The 24,248-nt window shown below is 44.4% G+C and overlaps 1 protein-coding gene across 3 annotated transcripts in view; it reads left to right on the plus strand.

Annotated features, from left to right (window-relative positions):
* serpini1 (serpin peptidase inhibitor, clade I (neuroserpin), member 1) overlaps nucleotides 1–24,248 on the plus strand; it is an 84,611-nt gene that overhangs the window by 35,925 nt on the left and 24,438 nt on the right. For 2 of the 3 annotated variants that reach the window (XM_060924055.1, XM_060924056.1), the window contains 3 exons: nucleotides 19,401–19,678; nucleotides 19,861–20,091; nucleotides 20,244–20,438. In XM_060924055.1, coding sequence (XP_060780038.1) covers nucleotides 19,401–19,678; nucleotides 19,861–20,091; nucleotides 20,244–20,438 — 704 coding nt within the window. Of the gene's footprint in view, nucleotides 1–7,650; nucleotides 7,716–19,400; nucleotides 19,679–19,860; nucleotides 20,092–20,243; nucleotides 20,439–24,248 lie in introns of all 3 variants that reach the window. The other variant, XM_060924057.1, reaches the window with a different exon arrangement.

Here is a 24,248-nt window from a genome sequence, read left to right on the forward strand (position 1 = left end):
GAAGATGTACTGTTCTTTTTCCATGACTCTACCTATTTAATGTGTATTATTGATATGCACTTGCATGTGTCTTCTTGCACTCCTCCCCTGCGCTCCATCCCAAAACCTTATAACTTTTGTATATTTTATACTTGATACCAGTTGTATATTGTCTGTATAGTCAATTAATTGTTAACTGTCCTCTGAGATGCTGCATTTCATTTCACTACACCTTTGTGCCAGCTATGAATGTGCATGTGACAAACCTTTGAATCTTGACTCCTTTGCCAGGTTCTATGAAGTACTTGTTGTATGATCGCAGTATTTAGTATGACAGAATTCACACCTCACGATGAAACCGTGTGGCAGTACCTTAGCATCTGTGTGTACATGTGCAGAGATACTCCAGAGCACAACACATGTAACTAGTGTTACTGAAGTATCTATCTGTAGGCAGACAGTGCTATTTCACTTGTGGAAGAGTAGCTAAACTTCATGCAAATGCTCAAATTGTAATTTAAGCCTCTGCTGTTGAGCTTTCCAAGTTCAGCATGATGTTTTTTATTGTTGTGTAATCGTTGTTTGGTGTGATTAGATTAGATAAAACTTTTATTGAGTCCTTTGGGAGGGTTCCCTCAGGGAAATTAAGATTCCAGCAGCATCATTACAGATGAACAGAGAAAAGAAATAGAGAGAACTTCTAGATAAATTAAAATAAATTGAAGTATTTACATATAAAAGAATAAGATATGGGGAAGAGAGGGAGGGGGGGAAGTGGGGTTAGGGCAAGTGTGTGTGTGTGGGGGGGGGAGCAGGAAAGATATTGCATTTTACCGTATATTGCACATTGTCCGGTATTGCTTGTTAGGCTAGGCTACTGCTCCTTCCTCTGTCCTCCTGTTACCCCTCCTCCCCCCCAGAGAGGAGTTGTACAGTCTGATGGCATGAGGGACAAAGGAGTTTTGACTCTGTTCATCCTGCACTTGGGAAGGAGCATTCTGTCACTGAACAGGCTCCTCTGGTTGCTGATTTAGTGTGCAGAGGGTGACTGGCATCGTCCATGATGTTCAATAGTTTGTCCATAGACCTCTTCTCTGCCACTGTCACCAGAGAGTCCAGCTTCACGCCGACCACAGAGCCGGCCCGCCTGATCAGTTTGTCCAGCCTGGATGTGTCCTCCTTGGATGTGCTGCCCCCCCAGCACATCACGGTGTAAAACAGGACACTGGCGACCACCGACTGAGAGAACATCCACAGGAGTTTCCTGCAGATGTTAAAGGACCGCAGCCTCCTAAGGAAGTATAGCCTGCTCTGTCCCTTCCTGTATAAGTGTTTGGTGTTGCAAGTCCAGTCCAGCTTGCTGTCCAGCCACAGCCTGAGGTACTTGTAGGAATCCACACCCTCCACCTCGACTCCCTCAATCAGTACTGGTCATGACCTTGGTCTGGACCTCCCAAAGTCAATGACCAGCTCCTTGGTCTTTGAGGTGTTGAGCTGCAGATGGTTCCTGTTGCACCACACAGCAAAGTCCCTCACCAGGCTCCTATACTCCTCCTCTCTGTCGTCACTGATGCACCCAATGATGGCTGTGTCATCGGCAAACTTCTGAATGTGACACAGCTCCGAGTTGTAGCAGAAGTCCACAGTGTACAGGGTGAAGAGAAGAGGGACCAGCACCATGCCCTGGGGTGCTCCGGTGCTGCTAATTACAGTGTCAGACGTGATGTCCTTCAGCCTGATGTACTGTGGCCTGTCAGTGAGGTAGCTGGAGATCTAGGTGACCAGGTAGGGGTCCACTCGCATCCTGTTCAGTTTGTCCTGAAGCATAAGGGGCTGGATGGTGTTGAAGGCACTCGAAGTCCAGGAGGAGGATCCTCACTGTGCCATTTCCCTTATCCAGATGCGAGTGGGCTCAGTGTAGCAGGTAGAGGATGTCGTCTTCCACACCAACACCTGCCCGGTATGCAAACTGCAGACAGTCCTGTGCATGTTGTACCTGGGGTCTGAGGAGGCTGAGGAAGAGCCGCTCCAACGTCTTCATCAGATGTGAAGTGAGTGCCACCGGTCAGAAGTCGTTCAGCTCGCTGGGCCAATTCTTTTTGGGAACTGGAATGATGCATGATGTCTTCCAGAGGGTGGGCAATCTCCCCAGCTGCAGGCTGAGGTTGAAGATGCGTTGGAGTGGTTCACCCAGTTCAGCAGTGCAGGTGTAGTCGTGGACACGCCTTGTCTGGGCCTGCTGCTTTCCTGGGGTGAAGCTTCCTCAGTTGACCTCTGACCTGGTCTGCAGTAATGCATAGAGGAGTCTGTGTTGAGGTGGGGGAGGCAGGGGCTGCTGTGATGACTGGGGGGAGGTGTGTTGAGGGAAGAAGGAGAGATGGCTGCAGTGAGGGAGAGGGTGGGGGGGACGTGGAGTAGTTGAACCGATTTTGAAGGTCATTCAACTCAGGCTACGTCCACACGGCAACGAGATTTTTTTTTTTTTTTTAAATATCGTGTCCACATGGGCAACGGATCAGAAAAATATAAGGTCCATATGGGAACGGAACGCTTGCTGAAAACGATGCAATACACATGCCACACCTCTAGGTGCGCTGTAAGACGGTCCCATCGGAGACACCAGAACAATAGAAGTAGTAGATGCATGCGCATAAAGCCCTTCTATAACATTAGCCACAAAGTTTTGATTATTAATCAGTAGCGTAAAACGAAAGACACAGAAAGAGGAATGAATGGGGGTAGATGGAAGCCGGTAAGCCAACATTCTGATGTCCTCCAGAATTCTTTAATGGTCCGGAATAAATTGAATGCTACACGTTGATGGATTACTCTGTTCTTCTACGCCCTTTTTGAGGAATGTATTGTCGGACTTAAACCAACATCTGAAGAGGTGAGATCGCTCCCTTTTTTTTTTCTTTTTTTTCTTTTTTTTTTTCTTCTATTTTTGCTGGCGGGATTGGTTTTGTTTTTGGAAAGCGCACAGGCGGTGTGGCGGTTTTGGTTACTGTGGACTAAAGACTCTGCCCTAAGGGCTATTTTCTCTCTCTCTCTCTCTCACTTTGCACCATTACACAATAAATATTCACGGTGAAAATATTTTGTAAGTGGGTTTCATGAACCAAGTTATAGGATTTGTTGACAACTCGCATAGAGTTCGTTACACTTCTACCCGGCGTGAAGCACTGACAGTCATGTGGTTGTGACGTCATCGTAAACAAATCTGTTCTACTCATCCAGACGACTTCGCAACGGGGCTGTTGCCAGATTTTTCCACTCTGGGACCCGTTCTCAAAAGATTTTGTTTTGGGGCACCCAAAACGCCGGTGCCATGTGGACGCCTGGCCGAAACGATAAACAATTTTATCAGATTCACCTGAATCCGTTGCCATGTGGACAGGGCCTCATTTGCCCTCTCCACTGTCCCCTCAATGACTCTGGTCTTTGTATTGTGGCCTGTGATGGTTTTCACACCTTCCCAGACCTCCCTCATGCTGTTCTCCTTCAGCTTCTGCTCCACCTTTCTCCTGTAGCTGTCCTTAGCTTCCCTCATGCTGTGCAGCTTTCATCACCTCCCTGCTCCTGAAGGTGGCCGCCTTCCTGTTGAGGGCAGCTTTGACTTCCTGTGTTACCCATGGCTTATTATTAGGGTAACGCCATACAGTCTTAGCAGGGGAGACCACGTCTGCACAGAAGTTGAGGTAATCTGTCAGTGTGTCAGCCCCTCTGTCCTCACAGTGTGGGCTAAGCAGCACATCCCAGTCCAGATTGGTAAAAGATTTACCATTTATGGTTGGAATGTGAAAACATTTTTAATCAGATCTATTTAATGGCTATAGTCTGACCATTTTAAAACTTTAAGCACAACCTCTCTCACCTGACCAAAAAAAAAGTTGAATATCTTTGTTCTAGAGGCTTTCCTAATAGTGGACCGCTGCAGCTTGATATGGCATTGAGAACAATGAGGTGATGGTATCGCTTCTGTGTGTGTGTGTGTGTGTGTGTGTGTGTGTGTGTGTGTGTTTTTTTTTTTTTTTTTTTTTTAAATTTAAGTGTCTTCACTCCAAATGGAGATATGGAGGAGGTGGTTGTGTAGGTGTACAGTCAGATCTTGATGGGGCACCTTCACACTACTGTTAAAAATAATGGTCTTTGCAATTTAAACCCACTTAGGAGGAGGATGACAGTAAATTCAAGGGTGTACTGCAAAGCTTGGCGTTATGACAGGAAAATAAGTAGAAATTGTATGCCTTCCCATGTGGGAGAAACTTGAAGACTATGGGGTTTTGATTTTGTTTTTTTGTTTTCTTAGCTAAAGTAGCAGTCAGACCAAACACAAATAAAATTCACATTGTCCATCCATTCCATTCATCCATTATCCGTAACCATTTATCCTGTGTAGGGTCGTGGGCAAGCTGGAGCCTATCCCACCGGATTTTTTTTTTTAATTTTTTTTTATTTTTTTATATCTTCTTTACTGTTCGGAATAAAGCAATCAATCAGTTATGGGCAAGAGGTGGGGTACACCCTAGACAAGTCGTCAGATCATCCCAGGGCTTACACATAGACAAACAACCATTCACACATTCAGACCTACAGTCAATTTAGACCCACCAATTAGCCTAGCCTGCATGTCTTTTGGACTGTGGGGGGAACCTAGAGGAACCACCTTACTGTGAGGCAACAGTGCTAACCACTACACCACCTTGCCACCAAAATTCACATTGTGAAAAAGACAATTCCATCGAATGGGAAAGGAGATCACATTTTATTTGTTTGTTACTTTTCTATCTAGAAAATGTAACCCCTACATTCTTCTAAAAATTACAGCAAGTACAGGGTAGTCATTGTCATGTTTTTTGCTTCAGAATTCACCACGCTTTCTCTGTAGGGGACCGAGGGAACAGGCAGCCTCTTCTTCCACAGTCATGTTTTTGTAAAGTGTGCAGAATGCGGTTTTTCGCTGTACTTTTCTACATTTAATGCTGCCATCACATAAGTGTAAGTTAAATTTGCCAAGGGCACTGACACAACCCCATACAATGACAGACCCTGTCTTTTGTACTTATTACTGGTAACAGCCTAGATGGTCCTTTTTGTGTTTGGTCTGGAACACATGGCGTCCATTTCTTCCAAATAAAAAAGGCCTGGAATGCTGATTTTGTCTGACCACGATACATGTTTCCACTGTATGATGGTCCATCCTAGATACCTCACAGCCCAGAGAAGTCAACGGCGCTTCTGAGCACTGTTAACACAAGGTTTCCTTTTTGTACAGTAAAGTGTTAACTGGCATTTGTGACTGTAACTCCTCCATATTGTAGTGCTGAACAAAGGTTTGCCAAAGTAATCCTGAGCCCATGTTATATCAGCTATGGATTAATGATGGTTCTTGATGCAGTGCCATTTGAGGAATTGGAACTCACAGGTGTTCAGCTTAGGCTAATGCCCTTGCCCTTTACGCACCAAATTTCCTCCAGATTCTTTGAATTGTTTAATGTTATGCACTATAGAGGTAGCCTGGCAAGCCAGACTAAATGTGAATATTTAGTCTGGCCTCGATCCGTAGACATTTCCGAAGGGGGTAGGAGGAACAAACCACTGTCTTTCAAACTGTCTCTGTGCGTATAGGCCAACGCTCTGACCAATCAGCGCAACAGTGACTGTGATGTAGTCAGAGCGACAGAAAGCAGTGGGGGAGACCTTGAAATAAATAATTTTTCAAAATGCGTATTAATTAATAAACAGGTTCTAGATATTAAGAAGTTTGGAGATAATGACAAGTTTGGAGTCTGTACCACATACCCCCCCCAGTGTTTTTCAAGGGTTTGCTTAAACTGTTTTTGAGAGTTTTTATTTAGTGGTGTTTTGGTGAAATAATTTCCCTTAAACTTAACGGGAAAATAAGAAACAATCAAAAAGTAATGTTTCAAAGCTGTTTATTAATTCTTCGTACTGTACAAACTAGCCCCATCCTTTTGGCTATGAGCAGAGCTAGCTGATAGATCAGACTTTTGCCATAGCCAGTCGGCAAAACAGCGAAAACATCCTTCTTGAAAAGGAATGAGCGGAGAGCCTCTTCCTGCTCATGTTTCAACGAAAACTCCAAGTCTAATTCTTCTAAAACTGATTCCAAAGCGGAGTCAAACGCACGCTGTTCACTAGCCCGTAGCCATCTTTTCCTGCTGTGCTTTCTCCAGCGTCGCGCAGCTTTGTCGTCACTCCTGCAAAAGCCCGCCCAAAGAATCCAAACAAAAACCTTGCGTTGTGATTGGCGGGCACAATTTGATGCCCGGGGTGTTTGTTTGTTTATATGGTGCGAGGCTAGACCCACTCGCTAGGCAAAAATATTTTTGGCCGCTAGGCGGGTGGGTCTAGTTTACTAGGCTACTATAGAGGCTGAAATATCCAAACCCCTTCATAATGTTCTTTAAGGAACAATGTTTTTCAACATTTCAATAACTTGTTCATGCATTTGCTGACAAAGTAGAGCTCATCAGCCCATCTTTGCTCCTCAAAGACTAGGCCTTTCCTGGATGCTGATTTTGTACCAAATCATGATTACAATCATGTGCGCCAACATAGGAGAAGCTATAAGTATCTTCTATAAACAGTTATTCACTCAAGTCTATTCTTTTAGTCTGTTACGTTAATAAGACAAAAAAGCACTGCTTGTACTGTTTCGAAGAAACCAGAATGTCTTCTTGTTATGAAGAATGGGTGACAGTGAGGGAGACCGATAGGGGAGACACAGGAGAACTCGAGGAATAAACAGGGGGAACGCCTGAGACTGTGACAACTCTGTCCTGAAACTTACTGTTACAAAGCACTGACACTCAAGACTCTTTTCTGTAGATGTTAAACATTTATCTCCTTACAAAAACTTCATATCAGGAATTAGTTTTCATTGTTTTATAAGAACATGTTTTAAATCGGTCTATTATTATACTTGGATTATGTGGATCACACACTATATAAGTCCCTCTGAATTAGCTGTTCTTGCAGAAATAGCATTTTTAAAGTGAGCACATTAACTCATCATTTGAATTACAGCTGGCACTCCTGCCAGAGGCATGTTGTGTAAGAAAATTAACCACCCACCCTTTGACCTATTCAGATTTGAGAATGCATCAGCTCTGTGGCATAAAGTAGTTTATCAAAAGTAACCTCAGAAAACCACTGCTGGAGATGTAATATTTACGCTGGCTAAGCTAACAAGTTAACTGGCTGATGTTAGCGTAGTGCTGCATTTTGGAAGATGATAATTTTGCTATTAATACCATGTTGTGAAAATAAAAACCAGTATTTCATGCTGAGCAGTGTGTCATGTTGAGAAGCTGAAAAAATGTAATATAACAGATTTTTACAGGATGGATCAAATTAATTTAAGCTCCCAACTTGAAACAAATAAATGGGCCTTGTTACTAATATATCAGTGTAAGATTTTCTGACACACAATGTTGAGAAACCAAACTGACTTTAAGCCTAAAGCCACTGAGTTTGAGTTCCAGCGTCGTCTGGAGTTCCACATTTGGTTTGTTCAGTTTCTCCCTGGTGGCTGGATGGCTTTTATTCACAACTCAGCCTCACTGAAGGGAAAAAAGGTCACTGGATCCGCTGTTTTTAGGCGTCTTTTCTCCTCCCTTCACAAGCGAGTGTCTGTTTTCATTGCAGCTCCAGTTAGGCCTTTGCGCTGGTCGAAACTCTGGTGTCTCATGGCTCCTGGACCAAACTAAAAGGTATCGAAAAAGATTCAGATTATACCAAGGTGCATATTTAACTGATGGGCAAGAAGAGTGTTATGGGTTTTGTTTTTTGTTTTTTACATATGTCTTATGGCTGCTGAGCTAAGTATCTCTCCATGGGTCATAAACTTCTTTTTGTAATTGATTTTAAAAGTTGCAGTGTGTAAGATTTTAAGTTAAAGATGCTGAAATTAAGATTGTCCCTTTGTGCCACAAAACTGGTTTGTGCTACACCTTTTCTACTGCATGGCTGAATCTAATGATTGCCAGTGCCAAGTCAGTGCACACCCAGAGAGAATTCAAGACTGCATCCCAAACCACATAATGTGCAGCAAGTAGGATCCCTATATAGCAGTGACGCCAAAGGTGTGCTGAAATACTATTTAGTATGGCATTATGTAGTCCAGGTATTCAGGACACTGAGTCTATGTTCCTATTTTGGTAGTTCTGAGAAGACTTTATTGTGCACATCAGTGTGACTGTAACATGACTATTAGATTTAAAAAAAAAAAAAAAGTGCAGAATTTGCTTTCAGACTTCCAGTTGCAGAAGGTTTAATGATCTCCACTCTGTTGCTAATGCATACCCAGAAATTCTTTTACCTATACAAATTTAGATCTTAATTTATAAAAACCTAACTGGCAAGAAAAGAAAATGTATACAGTATACATAAACTATCTTTTCATAAATGTTGATTTTATTTGAGACTGGGTCAGTGGATAAGGCTTTGGGCTACTAATCAGGGGTGGGTTTCCCGAAAACCTCTTAAGGCCAAGAGAGTCTTAAATTACCTCTTAAAATCCATCGTCAGGCTAACGTGGTTTTCCCAAACAACATAGCCCAAGTAGTCCTTTAGTTTGCTCGGAATTTACGAGAGACCTGAAGCACTCGTTCAAAACAGAGCATCTCGCTCACAGCCGAATACACAGAATGCGCATGCACCTCTGAGGGACTCTTGCAGTCAACAGGAGAAACTGATGTTGAATCGGTTGCCGGTGTTCAATTATTTTTCTTGTACATTGCAAGCGCATTGAGTTAAATATATACGCAAAACGGGATGAATATATTTCAATATGTTATGGAATTACATATGGATATCAAAATGTCACATTGATATCGCCACGTTTAAATCAAATTTAACTCCATTAGGTGAGTGATTTCTCATTTGGTGTCAAATGAGACACTTCTGCACCTCTAACATTGTGTGCGCGCGCGTGCACGGGAGAGAGAGGTTTCAATCAGTGTGTACCTAAGTAAATTGAATTTGCGCGCACATACACAAAAAAAAAATCTCCTCACCCCCGGGGGGGGGGGGTATCCATGTCATCCTCAAGCTCGGGTCCTCTACCAGAGGCCTAGGAGTTTGAGGGTTCTGCGCAGTATCTTCGATGTTCCTAGTACTGCACTCTTCTGGACTGAGGCTTCAGATGTTGTTCCTGGGATTTGCTGGAGCCACTCTCCCAGTTTGGGGGTTACTGCCCCAAGTGCCCCCACTACCACGGGGACCACGCAACCCTTGACCTTCCACATCCGTTCCAGCTGCTCTTTCAACCCTTGATCAACCTTGATTGTACTATCAGCTGGATAGTACAGTGGTAACGCTCACTGACTACGACCCAGGAGATCGGGGTTCGAATCCCGGTCGGGGCAAAACATCATCCAGTAAGGGTTCTTAGGGAAAAACCCCTCATGATATATCAGTCTACCACAGGAATGAGTGAAGACATAACTGATAGTCATACCGGCTCAGACGTCGCCCGGGTCAACAAGGTCTGCGTCAGTTGCTAGGGAACCAGGGCAAACTGATGAGAAATGGGCTACTGGAACAAGACATCGAAGGACGAGGACATATATAAAATTCTCTAGCCGCTTTATCCTGTTCTACAGGGTCGCAGGCAAGCTGGAGCCTATCCCAGCTGACTACGGGCGAAAGGTGGGGTATACCTTGGACAAGTCGCCAGGTCATCACAGGGCTGACACATAGACACAGACAATCATTCACATTCACACCTACGGTCAATTTAGGCCCTGTCCACACGGCAACGGATTCAGGTGACTCCGATACAATTGCTTATCGTTTAGGCCTGGCGTCCACACGGCACCGGCCCAAAAACGCAATCTTTTTGAGAACGGGTTCCAGAGTGGAAAGATCTGGCAACGTTGCCGTTGTGAAGTCGTCTGGATGAGTAGAACAGATTTGTTTACGATGACGTCACAACCACATGACTGTGAGTGCTTCACGCCGGGTAGAAGTGTAACGATTATCACCAGGAAAAAGCCTTACAGAGCACTAGTGAGAGTGAAACACGAGCTTGGATATTATTATTATTATTATTATTATGTTCAGTGTTAGTTCACAGTAGTAATGCAAGAAGCAGAATAGTGACAGTAATAGTGAAGCAAAAACATGCAATTGTACAAACACTGCAGCTCTACAGCAAAATATTCATTTATGAAATGGTCTGATTCTTAACACCAGTAGTGCCAATGATCTTCTCATTGCGATGCGATGCGAGTTGTCAACAAATTCTATAACTTGGTTCATGAAACGCGCTTACAAAATATTTGCACTGTGAATATTTGTGTAATGGCGCAAAGTGAGAGAGAGAGATCCCGCCAGCAAAAATAGGGAAAAAAAGGAGCGATCTCACCTCTTCAGATGTTGATTTAAGTCCGACAATGCATTCCTCAAAAAGGGCGTAGAGGAGTAAATTAATCCATCAACGTGTAATAGTGTAGCATTCAATTTATTCCGGACCATTAAAGACACCGCCTTCCGCGTAGAATCATACGTCATCCTCGCCGCCATATTGGATAGGTCAAAGCGTAGAATAAAGATTCATGTGCTGCCTTTAACTGTACCAACAGGTTTACCGTCCAAACGAGATCACATGGGATTACCTTTCACAGGTGAGAAACAACAAATTAATCCATCAACGTGTAGTATTCAATTTATTCCGGACCATTAAAGACGCCGCCTTCCGCGTAGAATCATACGTCATCCTCGCTGCCATATTGGAGAGGTCAAAGCGGAGAATAAAGATTAGCTGCGTTTAACTGTACCAATAGGTTTGCCGTCCAAACGAGATCACATGGGATTACCTTTCACAGGTGAGACTGGAAAAATACTTTTCATTGTATTTGGTCATTATAATATAATTTTACGAACAGATTTTCCTGACTTTGTAGCTAATATGAAGTCTCGCGCATAATAGTTTATGCGCATGCGTCCTTACTACTTCTATTGTTCTGGTGTCTCCGAAGGGACCGTCTTACAGTGCCCCTAGAGGTGTGGCATGTGTATTGCATCGTTTTCAGCAAGCGTTGCGTTGCCATATGGACCTGATATTTTACTGATTGTTGCCCATTTGGACGCGATATATTTTTAAATAACATCTCGTTGCCGTTGTCGTGTGGATGTAGCCTTAGAGTCACCAGTTAACCTAACCTGCATGTCTTTGGACTGTGGGGGAAACCGGAGCACCCAAAGGAAACCCACGTGGACACGGGGAGAACATGCAAACTCCGCACAGGAAGGCCCTCGCTGGCCACGGGGCTTGAACCTGGACCTTCTTGCTGTGAGGCGACAGCACTAACCACTACACATCGCCCTCTACAATTATTGGCACCCCTGGTTAAGATGTGTTAAAAGCCTTAAAATTCAATTTTTATTGCAGAAGCATAATCTCACACTGAAAATTGTAAAAAAATGTAACACTTAACTCAGTGAATTTTAAAAAAAAAAATCCCTGACTAAGAAATGGTGGTGCTTAAAAGTTTGTGAACCTTTTAGAATTTTCTATATTTTCTGCATAAATATGACCTAAAACATCATCAGATTTTCACACAAGTCCTAAAAGTAGATAAAGAGAACCCAGTTAAACAAATAAGACGACAATATGATACTTGGTCATTTATTTACTGAAGAAAATGATCCAATATTACATATCTGTGAGTGCAAAAGTATGTGAACCTTTTGCTTTCAGTATCTGGTGTGACCCCCTTGTGCAGCAATAACTGCAACTAAACATTTCCAGTAACTGTTGATCAGTCCTGCACACCGGCTGGGAGGAATTTTAGCCCATTCCTCCATACAGAACAGCTTCAACTCTGGGATGTTGGTGGGTTTCCTCACATGAACTGCTTGCTTCAGGTCCTTCCACAACATTTTGATTGGATTAAGGTCAGAACTTTGAATTAGCCATTCCAAATCATTAATTTTATTCTTCTTTAACCATTCTTTGGTAGAACGACTTGTGTGCTTAGGGTCGTTGTCTTGCTGCATGACCCCCCCCCCCCCCCCCCCCTTCTCTTGAGATTCAGTTCATGGACAGAAGTCCTGACATTCTTCCTTTAGAATTTGCTGGTATAATTCAGAATTCATTGTTCCATCAATTATGGCAAGCCGTCCTGGCCCAGACGCAGCAAAACAGGCCCAAACCATGATCCTACCACCACCATGTTTCACAGATGGGATAAGGTTCTTATGCTGGAATGCAGTGTTTTTCCTTTCTCCAAATATAACACTTTCATTTAAACCAAAAAATTCTATTTTGGTCTCCTCCAGCCACAAAACATTTTTCCAATAGCCTTCTGGCTTGTCCACGTGATCTTTAGCAAACTGCAGACAAGCAGCAATGTTCTTTTCGGAGAGCAGTGGCTTTCTTTTTGCAACCCTGCCATGCACACCATTGTTGTTCAGTGTTCTCCTGATGGTGGACCCATGAACATTAGCCAGTGTGAGAGAGGCCTTCAGTTGCTTTGAAGTTACCCTGGGGTCCTTTGTGACCTCGCCAACTATTACACGCCTTGCTCTAAGAGTGATCTTTGTTGGTTGACCACTCCTGGGGAGGGTAACAATGGTTTTGAATTTCCTCCATTTGCACACAATCTGTCTGACTGTGGATTGGTGGAGTCCAAACTCTTTAGAGATGGTTTTGTAACCTTTTCCAGCCTGATGAGCATCAACAACGATTTTTCTGAGGTCCTCAGAAACCTCCTTTGTTCGTGCCATGATACACTTCCACAAATATGTGTTGTGAAGATCAGACTTTGATAGATCCCTGTTCTTTAAACAAGGGCGGCTGGTGCATAAGGGTGATTGGGCGACGCACTGCCAAAACGAAAAAAAGTTATTTTTTTAAAACAAACTTTCACCAGCGCTGCTCGAGGCCATTTTAATCTGTCTCTGGGTATCATTTTCCAATCAGGGTGGTCTTGCTTCTAGAGTACCGCCCCTTTTGGGGCGATTTCAGTCACGCTGAAAATCACCCAAGAGTTCACTGATAGTCCCATGTTGGTATTTTTTTTTTTTTCTCCTGACTGACACTTCAATGCAATCTCTATGGGTTCTGGGGGGGGGCTTGCCCTAACGTGCTTACGTCACTGCGAAGCGCAGCAAAGTTGTGTTCGATCCGCTCAGTTTCTGAGGTGAGATGGATGCAAAAAGCAATTCAGTGCAGTCCTTCAAAGAAGTTCCATTTAGTCAGCGATCAAATCGAGCTAAATTGGCAACAAAACAAGCTGGACCCCCCTCGACCAAATCTAAACATAAAACAAATTTCGACAAGGGGGGGGGGAATCATATACTCGAGGTTTTACTTCATGGTCCCAGCGCAAATCCTGGCGAGCTGGCTGCAAGGACGCCGCAACGGTTTTCTGCTCCCCCTGCTTACTTTTCCACCCTGGAGGTGGCTCCATGGACAACACTGCTTGGACGGTCACTGGAGTTTCGGACACGCATCATTTGTCGGAGAAAATAAAAAAAACATGAGTCATCAAAGATTCACATGGGCAGCTGCCTGAAATTTTCGGCTTTTGGGAGAGTGAACATCGCTATACAACCAGATGAGGGCTACAGGCTAGCAGTTCACCGCCACAACGATGAGGTGAGCAAGAACAGGCACATATTAAACCGGCTCATCCAATGCGTGAAAGTTTGTGGAGTGTTCGAGTTAGCTCTACGAGGCAAAGATGAAACTGAGGGCTCCAGTCACCGTGGTGTTTTTCTGGGTTTGGTTGACTTCGTGACACACACACACACACACACACACACACACTCTCACTCTCTCTCTCACGCACACAGAGTCACAGAATCCGTTCACTTTTGATGTTTTCAATGTGCATTTTTATATTTGCCACACTTTGCTCTGAGAGTTAGCACTTTTGGTAATATCCTTGGTAAATACCAGTAATTGCAAGATCTAAAGATCCACTCCTCTATTTATTCAACTGCTATTGTTATGTTAGCCAACTATTTACAATGTTTTGTTACAGTAAGTGCACTTTCCTGTTTGTCCTTAAGTTGCACAGTCTGTAAAATTCTTGCTGGTCATGGAGTTTGAAGTACAAAATCTATTTACAGAACATTCTGTAGAACAGCTGACTTGCTACCTAGGTCAATTTACTTCAGTCCTGTGGACATTTATGGTCCGTGTAGACATAATGGGGGAAAATTGCCCCCTCCGAAAAAAAATTCAGGAGCCGCCACTGTCTTTTTAAATAAAACAGGGTGCTCACTCACACCTGATTTTGTCATCCCATTGATTGAAAACACCTGACTCTAATTTCACCTTCAAATTAACTGCTAATCCTAGAGGTTCACATACTTTTGTCATTCACAGATATGTAATATTGGATCATTTTCCTCAATAAATAAATGACCAAGTATAATTTTTTTTTTTTTTTGTCTCATTTGTTTAACTGGGTTCTCTTTATCTACTTTTAGGACTTGTGTGAAAATCTGATGATGTTTTTGGTCATATTTATGCAGAAATATAGAAGATTCTAAAGGGTTCACAAACTTTTTCAAGCACCACTGTAATTATTTTTCATAAAATCACCTGTTCCACATTTATTGGCACCCATAATCCCTAGAAAATAAATGTAATTGAAGCCTTTGTCATTTCTACTGTAGTTTATAAAGTTGATCAGAGTATCTAGGAACCTTTAATTAGTAATTCATCACATCCTGTTTCCCTGGGGTATAAATGTGATGTGACGCAGAGGCCTATTTCTCTTATCCACTCTTCAACATGGGAAAGACAAGAGAACACACCATTCAAGTAAGGCAGATGTGTGTCAACCTTCATAAGTCAGACAATGGCTACAAGAAAATAGCCACTCACCTACACCTGCCCATATCTACAGTCAGAGGAATCCTCAAGAAGTTTAAAACAACTGGAACAGTGGCAAACAAGCCTAGACGAGGATGCAAGTTTATCTTGCCACCATGCACAGTGAGGAGGATGGTAAGAGAAGTTCTCCAAAGCTCACTGTTAGAGAATTGCATCAAAGAGTAGCATCTTGGGGTCACAAAGTCTCCATCACAACCATCAGGTGCTATCTACATGCCAACAAGCTGTTTGGGAGGCATGCACGGAAAAAGCCTTTTCTCACTTACAGTGGGGCAAAAAAGTATTTAGTCAGTCACCAATTGTGCAAGTTCTTCCACTTAAAAAGATGAGAGAGGCCTGTAATTTTCATCATAGGTACACTTCAACTATGAGAGACAGAATGAGAAAAAAAAAATCCAGAAAATCACATTGTCTGATTTTTAAAGAATGTATTTGCAAATTATGGTGGAAAATAAGTATTTGGTCAATAACAAAAGTTCATCTCAATACTTTGTTATATACCCTTTGTTGGCAATGACAGAGGTCAAACGTTTTCTGTAAGTCTTCACAAGGTTTTCACACACTGTTGCTGGTATTTTGGCCCATTCCTCCATGCAGATCTCCTCTAGAGCAGTGATGTTTTGGGGCTGTCGCTGGGCAACACGGACTTTCAACTCCCTCCAAAGATTTTCTATGGGGTTGAGATCTGGAGACTGGCTAGGCCACTCCAGGACCTTGAAATGCTTCTTACGAAGCCACTCCTTCGTTGCCCGGGCGGTGTGTTTGGGTTCATTGTCATGCTGAAAGACCCAGCCTCGTTTCATCTTCAATGCCCTTGCTGATGGAAGGAGGTTTTCACTCAAAATCTCACGATACATGGCCCCATTCATTCTTTCCTTTACACGGATCAGTCGTCCTGGTCCCTTTGCAGAAAAACAGCCCCAAAGCATGATGTTTCCACCCCCATGCTTCACAGTAGGTATGGTGTTCTTTGAATGCAACTCAGCATTCTTTCTCCTCCAAACACGACAAGTTGAGTTTTTACCAAAAAGTTCTATTTTGGTTTCATCTGACCATATGACATTCTCCCAATCCTCTTCAGGATCATCCAAATGCTCTCTAGCAAACTTCAGATGGGCCTGGACATGTACTGGCTTAAGCAGGGGGACACGTCTGGCACTGCAGGATTTGAGTCCCTGGCAGCGTAGTGTGTTACTGATGGTAGCCTTTGTTACTTTGGTCCCAACTCTCTGCAGGTCATTCACTAGGTCCCCCCGTGTGGTTCTGGGATTTTTGCTCACCGTTCTTGTGATCATTTTGACCCCACGGGGTGAGATCTTGCGTGGAGCCCCAGATCGAGGGAGATTATCAGTGGTCTTGTATGTCTTCCATTTTCTAATAACTGCTCCCACAGTTGATTTCTTCACACCAAGCTGCTTACCTATTGCAGGTTCAGTCTTCCCAGCCTGGTGCAGGTCTACAATTTTGTTTCTGGTGTCCTTTGACAGCTCTTTGGTCTTGGCTATAGTGGAGTTTGGAGTGTGACTGTTTGAGGTTGTGGACAGGTGTCTTTTATACTGATAACGAGTTCAAACAGGTGCCATTAATACAGGTAACGAGTGGAGGACAGAGGAGCCTCTTAAAGAAGAAGTTACAGGTCTGTGAGAGCCAGAAATCTTGCTTGTTTGTAGGTGACCAAATACTTATTTTACCGAGGAATTTACCAATTAATTCATTAAAAATCCTACAATGTGATTTCCTGGATTCTTTCCCCCCATTCTGTCTCTCATAGTTGAGGTATACCTATGATGAAAATTACAGGCCTCTCTCATCTTTTTAAGTGGGAGAACTTGCACAATTGGTGGCTGACTAAATATTTTTTTGCCCCACTGTACAAGCATAAACGTAAATGTCTGGAGTTCACTAAGTAGTACTGGGACTTCAACTGGGACCGTGTGCTTTGGTCAAATGAGACCAAGATGGAGCTTTTTGGCAACAAACACACTCTCTAATACATCACAAAAGATGAATATGTGGAAAAGCACCTCATGCCCACTGTGAAGTATTGGGGAGGATCGGTGATGCTGTGGGCCTGTTTCTCTTCCAAAGGCCCCAGGAACCTTGTTAGGGTGCATGGCATCATGAACTCTTTGAAATACCAGGACATTTTAAATCTAAATCTGGTGGCCTCTGCCCGCAAGCTGAAGATGGGTCGTCACTGGGTCTTTTCAGCAAGATGATGACCCTAAACATGTGGCCAACTCTACACAAAAATGGTTCACCAGACACAATCAAGCTCCTCCCATGGCCATCTCAGTCCCCAGACCTCAACCCAATTGAAAACCTGTGGGGTGAGCTGAAGAAGAGTGCATAGGAGAGGACCCAGGACTCTGGATGATTTGGAGAGATTGTGCAAAGAGGAATGGTCTAATATCTCTCTGTATTCTCCCATCTTGTGAAATGTTATAGGAGAATATTAAGTGCTGTCTTGTTGGCAAAAGGGAGTTGTGCAAAGTATTAACATTAGGGATGCCAATAATTGTGGCACACATGATTTCCTGTAAAAGAATTATTTCTTAATGTGGGATTTTTTTCCCCCCCACTGAATAAATGCACTTGAAGTAAAGGTGGGATTTTTCTCTTTTTTTTTTTTTTTTTTTTTTTGCATTGTTGACCTATTATTTTTAAAAAAATGAATTTATTAGAAGCCTAAGAACATATCTTAACGAGGGGTGCCAATAATTGTGGAGGGCGGGGTGTTTTTTTTTTTTTAAATATATAATATAAAAATAAAATGTGTGTGTATATACTTTATTATCTAATTAACATTCTCTCCAATTGGTCCTGGTTTATTTAATCCATTTTCAAATTGTTGACACCATCTGTTTCTTTGAAATTCAAGATACAGAGATGCGTCTGCCTGTGTGTGTGTCTCTCTCTCTCTCTCTCTCTCTCACACACACACACACACACACACACACACACGCATGCATACACACTTGCACACACGCATGCATATGTGCCGCTCTCTGTGATCAATAACACTTAGAGGTTTGTAATTGTGAACATTTTGCTCATTAGAATTACACTAACCTAATTACACTAACACACACACTGGTTTATGTTTATGGTATCTGGCAGATGCCCTTATCCAGAGAATCTCATAGAAGCGAAAGATTTTACATTGACATTCATCTCATTTATACAACCAAGCAATTAGGGGTTAAGGGCCTTACTCAAGGGCCCAGTAGTGACAGCTTGACAGTTCTGTGATTTGAACTTACAACTGGGATACGGATTAGAGACAAGTCACATACACACACACTTTCAACTCCTGCGTATTTCTGCTCATACACACACACACAAATATTTGTTTCTCTGCATGATAAACAACGTTGCCAGGCAACAGGAAAATCAGAATTGGAGACAGGATTAGGATATAGATTTGTGTGTGTAGGCGAGAGACTATGCAGCAGAGTAGTGAATAATCAATCATTCACGACGCATACACACTGCGCAGAAACTGGAGTGCGTGCTACACATGCACACGCGCTGCTTCCTGAAAATGTAGCCGACTCCACTAGAATAGTCTTTCCTTTTATGTGGAAATCTCTACCATCTGTTTCTCCCCCCCCCCCCCCCCCCCCCCCCCCCCCCAGTCTATCATTGTGCACATATAAGTACACTTCACTACATTGATGCACCAAAAAAAGTAATCGAGACATCAGCCATAGTTCTAGCCTTTGCAAAGTGTATTTTCCTGTGTAACTGCATGAATTGCTGTTAGGAAAACTAGAATTAGAATCACTTGATGTTTAAAAGATTGACAACTGACATCATCCAAAAGGAACAATGGTCACAACAGGGATAGACGGACACATTGCAGGATATTTGCAACACTCTCGACAGAATTTAATAAATATCAATTTGGTGTAGGGAGCACAAAGTCTGCATTGGAAAATGTAATATGGTCTGAAGTTATTTTTCACCATATTTTCGACATCTGGACAAATTTCTGTTTGGAGGAAAATCAAAGGATGCCACAGTATCAGCTGCAAACTGTTAAGTACAGTGAAAGTTCATCATGTTATGGGCAGCCTGCTTGTGGAAATAATTAGGTACAGTGACGTTCTCGCACAGGCATACGTATAACTGCCAACAAATATAAGGTCGTTTTGCAGAACCAGGGGCACCATATGGTTTAAATGTTCTTTTCTGATTATGTTCCCATACTGCTAGTTATTAAGAAGTGGTTTGGTGAAGTGAAGTGCTCTCCATGGCAAATTACTAGACTAAAAGTAGATAACTATGATGCCCAAAAAGAACGAGAGATTTTCTTCTTGAAGAAAAGTCAAACATCCCACCAAAAACCATTCAGGGCCTTTTAAATTTCTTTTCTTGTTTATCTTTCTCTTTTACTCTCTCATGTCTCTGTTCCTCTCACTGTCCATATTTCTTTCCCTATCTTTCTTCCCAGCTCTTCCTGTTCAATCACTCACACTTGTTTGCGCTCTTGTCTCCCTTTGTGTGTTTTGTTCCTCTCCCCCTTCATTTCTGTCTCTAGCTTTCGTCCTCTGTTATTCACCATGTTGGCTGTTGGACTCTTCATGCCTTTGCTGTTGCTTCGGGTTGGCTGTTGCTGGGCGACTGAAGTTCCAGAGGATGCAAGTGCAGAGTTCTGGGTCAGGCTGTACCATCAGCTTCAGATGGCAGGGGCCGATGACAACATCATCTTCTCTCCGCTGAGTGTGGCGTTGGCACTGGGCATGGTAGAGCTTGGAGCTCGAGGGTCTTCACTGCAGCAGATCAGACAGGCTGTGGGTTACACACACTACAGAGAAGGTAAAGAAGGGACCTAAAATCTGAAATTTCTCACTTATCAAAATATGCTTAGTTCATGACAGAAAATCCAGTGTATGGATAACTACACAATTAAGTTAGTGTAATTCTAATGAGCAAAATAATTCACAATTATGAACTTCTTAGAAGTGTTATTATGTAGAGGGGTCTGTGTGTTCTAACAGATGAAGAGTTCGCTGTCCTTAAGAACCTAACACAGGCTCTGATTGGAGACGAGACCCAGTATGTGGTGCGTTTGGCAAACTCGCTCTTCCTCCAGAAAGGCGTTGACTTTAGCCCTGAGTTCCTGAAGCTCGTTAAGCATTATTTCCATGCTGAAGCAGAAATAGTGGACTTCAACGAGTCAGCTGCTGTAGCTCAGCATGTAAATGCCTGGGTCCAGAACCACACTGCAAGTAAGTACATATCCAGTGAGTTTATTTCAGTTCAGATCTTTTGAAGTAAGCAAGAAAGCCCTTCAGAGCCAAATGTCTCATTTCCAGAGTCTAAAGTTGAGTTTAAATGTTTTCATATTCTGCATTTCCCCCCCCCTTTCTGTCCTTTGCAGGTAAGATTCATGACCTGGTTTCAGCGGAGGATTTCAGCAGCTTGACAAGAATAACACTGATTAACGCAGTTTACTTCCGAGGCGTCTGGAAGAATCAGTTTCGACCCGAAAACACAAGAACATTTTCCTTTAGTAAAGATGATGGCAGTGAGGTACAAACGCTGATGATGTACCAACAGGGTGACTTTTACTATGGTGAGGAGTCCAGGCATGTCTGAATGCACGAACTGTCATTTTTATAAACCAGTAATATAATTTGTACTGATATTTCCTCAAAGGACACGCCTATCCATCCTGTTATTCGCTGAAGGTGAAGTGAATATCGGTGAATAATAACCGAGATGAAGTCGAGGTTATTATTCACCAGTACTCACTGAGCCCGAGATGGATAAATGTTTTAGTATAAATACACAGGTGGTTATTATTATTATTTTTTTTAATGTATTACATTTTTTTTTCAATCTTCAAAAGCGGCATGCAAATATAATGCGCACAGGCTTGTCACATATCTACGCCAAGTCATATAAAATCCTTTGTTTTGAAATAGTTAAAATAAATCACAATTGCATCTTACATTTTGAATAGTTTTAGACCAAACTTTGTAGCATCTTTAGTTCTTTTAGGAACAGCATTTTCTTTCATAATTTGTGACTCTTCCTGACTTACGGTGACGAAGCGATTGGGTGTCATTTTGCCGAGTCGCTCGAGGTGATTATCAAGAAATAGTCTGAATTTCTCGATCAATCAGTGCATGAGGTTTTCTGTAATCACCTGCGTATTTATACTAAAGTAAAATAATCAACCATCCCAGAGTGAATTTAGAGGAATAAAAGTGATTTATTCCACTTTGATCACAGCAAATTGCTAATGCCAACATTTTTTAAAATTCATTTATGGAACACATCTGCCATACAATTCCCTCTGTAAGATATTACTATTGAAACGATAACCTATTAGAACGAGCTGCCCAAATCATCCTAAATCATCTGATTAGTCAGAATCAATAATGCTACAGCATTGTGGTATAAATTAAATTATTACCCATCTCCCTGACATATGCAAGTAAAAATTGGTTACTGGTAGGCAACCTTTAAGTGTTGCTCATAAATAAGCGTGTTCTGTATGCATCATTGGTAGTATTTCTCCGTATACAGGCACTTCACTCAGCTCTCTCAACCACATATAGTATTTACACTCATTTGCCAGTTTATTAAAGGAACAGTCCACCGTACTTCCATAATGAAATATTTTCTTCTCTGAATTGAGACGAGCTGATCCGTACCTCTCTGAGCTTTGCGCGACCTCCCAGTCAGTCAGATGCGCTGTTGCTCCTGTTAGCAATGTAGCTAGGCTCAGCATGGCCAATGGTATTTTTTGGGGCTGTAGTTAGATGCGACCAAACTCTTCCATGTTTTTCTTGTTTACATAGGTTTATATGACCAGTGACATGAAACAAAGTTCAGTTACACAAATTGAAACGTGGCGATTTTCTATGCTATGGAAAGTCTGCACTATAATGACAGGCGTACTAACACCTTCTGCGCGCTTCGACAGCACATTGATACCTTCACTCACACGCTGTCGAATCCCCGTGCACACACAACACCTTCACCCCCTGTGCTCTCCCCAATGCCTTGTTTTGCACCAGGCTTTGGTGAATTGAGGTCTGATTACAACCAGAATCCACCAACGCCTGATATGTATCCCCTTGAATACTCCTCAGCGTATGCGATACGTTCCGGCCCGATCGAGGGCGGCTCCTGGTGCGTCGGGGATCCGAACCACCGTGCCCACCTCCATGGCCGTGCACTGCTGTTGGAGGTGGTCCGGTTCCCCGCAGCGCCAGCAAACCGGCCCGGGCTTCCTCTCTGCACCGGTGTTCTGGGGCTCACTCACCTGGGGGAGAGACAGACACAGAAGGGAGAAACGGGAGGGCACTGTGGGTGTAGCAGGCCGGCTGGGGTGGCACCGGCCCCCGCCTCCACGGTGGGGGAATGGGGCGAGGACGGGACACAGGAGGAGGGGGGGGGAGAGAGAGGAGAGAAGAGGCTGTCTGTTGTCCTGCCGCTGGAACAGCCGCCAAATGGTCCTCCGCCAGCTCAATGGCCCGATCCAGCTACGCCGGGCGGTGGCACTGGACCCACTCCGCAGTTCCTGTTGGCAGGCACGCAATGAACTGCTCCAGCACCACCTGGTTGACGATTCCCTCGGCGTCGCAGTTGTCGGCCCTCAGCCACCACCAGCAGGCGTCCCGGAGTTGCTGGCCAAATGCGAACGGCCGGCCGACTTCCTCTAAGCGCAAAGCGTGGAAGCGCTGGCGCTGCTGCTCCGGGGTGTGCCCCACACGCTGGAGGATGGCCCGGCGGAGGTCGGTGGGGAGCTGTAGGGCGGCCAGCTGTGCCTCTCCCATTAGCAGAGGGAGGAGGCATGCCACGCACTGCTCCATCGGCCACCCCGAGGCCTCTGCTACTTGCACAAAGAGCGTGATAAATGCCTCGGGGTCATCCTGCAGACCCATCTTGGTTAGGGTGAGGGGGGATGGGCCCGCGGTGGGAGCGCTGGTGGACCCCACCGACACGAGGAGGTGCCGGAACGCCTCTCGATCTTCTTGCTGGGCCAGCACCAGGGCCTTGAAGCGCTGCTCTTGTTCCTTTCGGAGGGTGACTAGCGCCTAGTGCTGGCTTTGCTGGGCCGTAGCGAGGGCGTGGACCAGGTCGGTGAATGGGGAGGACTCCATGGGGCTGATCGGCTGCTGCGCTCCAATTTTTCCTGGGTTTTGGCACCACTGTGGCAGTTCCGTATGCGTGGGTGGAGCACAGAGGATGGCAGGACAGAGATCAGGTTCAAAATAAGCTTTATTGCCACACTTTTCAGTGAACAATCTGAACACCCAAACAGACACACACACAACCGGCATCTAGTTCGGGTATCATCTCCTCTGCTCTTGCTCTCCCTACCTAAATAGGGTGTGGTCACTGGGAAGACACACAAACAGGTTAATTGCTGTCAGGTGTAGTGATTCTGCCACTTACCTTCCCTGACTCCGCCCTCCTGTCACAGACCGGTGCTTGACCACGCCCCCGCTGCCACATACCCCCACCGCCCAACTCAGGCCGGGCAGCTGTCCGGCCTGCAGCCGACTCCCCCCCCCCCCCCCCCCCCCCCGATGGGAGAGGAAGTCCACCATGACCATCGGCGTCCCTGGCCTGTGGACCACCTTAAAATTGAAGGGTGGGAGTGCCAGATACCAACAGGTGATCCGCGTGTTGGCATCTTTCATGCGGTGGAGCCACTGGAGGGGCGCGTGGTCCGAACAGAGGGTGAAAGGGCGCCCCAGCAGGTAGTAACGGAGGGCGAGGACCGCCCACTTGATCGCCAGACACTCTTTTTCTATGGTGCTGTAGCGCCCCTCACCCACCGACAGCTTCCAACTGATGTACAGGATGGGGCGGTCCTCCCCCTCCACCTCCTGGGACAAAACTGCCCCCAGCCCTCTCTCCGATGCATCGGTCTGCAACACAAAGGGGAGAGAAAAGTCAGGGGAGTGTAAAAGTGGCCCCCCACACAGTGCAGCCTTTACCTCAGAAAAAGCCCGCTGGCATTGCTCCATCCACTGGACCGGATCTGATGCCCCCTTTTTAGTGAGATCAGTCAGTGGGCTGGTGACATCCGAATAATTGGGTATAAACCTACGGTAATAGCCAGCCAGCCCCAGGAACTGTCTCACCCCCTTTTTGGTCTTGGGCCTCTGGCAGGCCGCAATTGCTGCCATCTTATTAATTTGGGGACGCACCTGCCCGTTGCCCAAGTGGAAGCCCAGATACCGTACTTCCACCCGCCCAATCGCACACTTCTTTGGGTTGGCTATGAGCCCCGCTCGCCTCAGCGACTTAAGGACGGCCCTCAGATGTTCGAGGTGCCTCGGCCAGTCATTACTATAGACGATGATATCATCTAGATAAGCGGCCGCATAAGTGGCATGGGGGTGGAGGACTCTGTCCATCA

Source organism: Neoarius graeffei, chromosome 6 (assembly GCF_027579695.1).
Source record: "Neoarius graeffei isolate fNeoGra1 chromosome 6, fNeoGra1.pri, whole genome shotgun sequence".
In the NCBI taxonomy this organism is placed as follows: domain Eukaryota; kingdom Metazoa; phylum Chordata; class Actinopteri; order Siluriformes; family Ariidae; genus Neoarius; species Neoarius graeffei.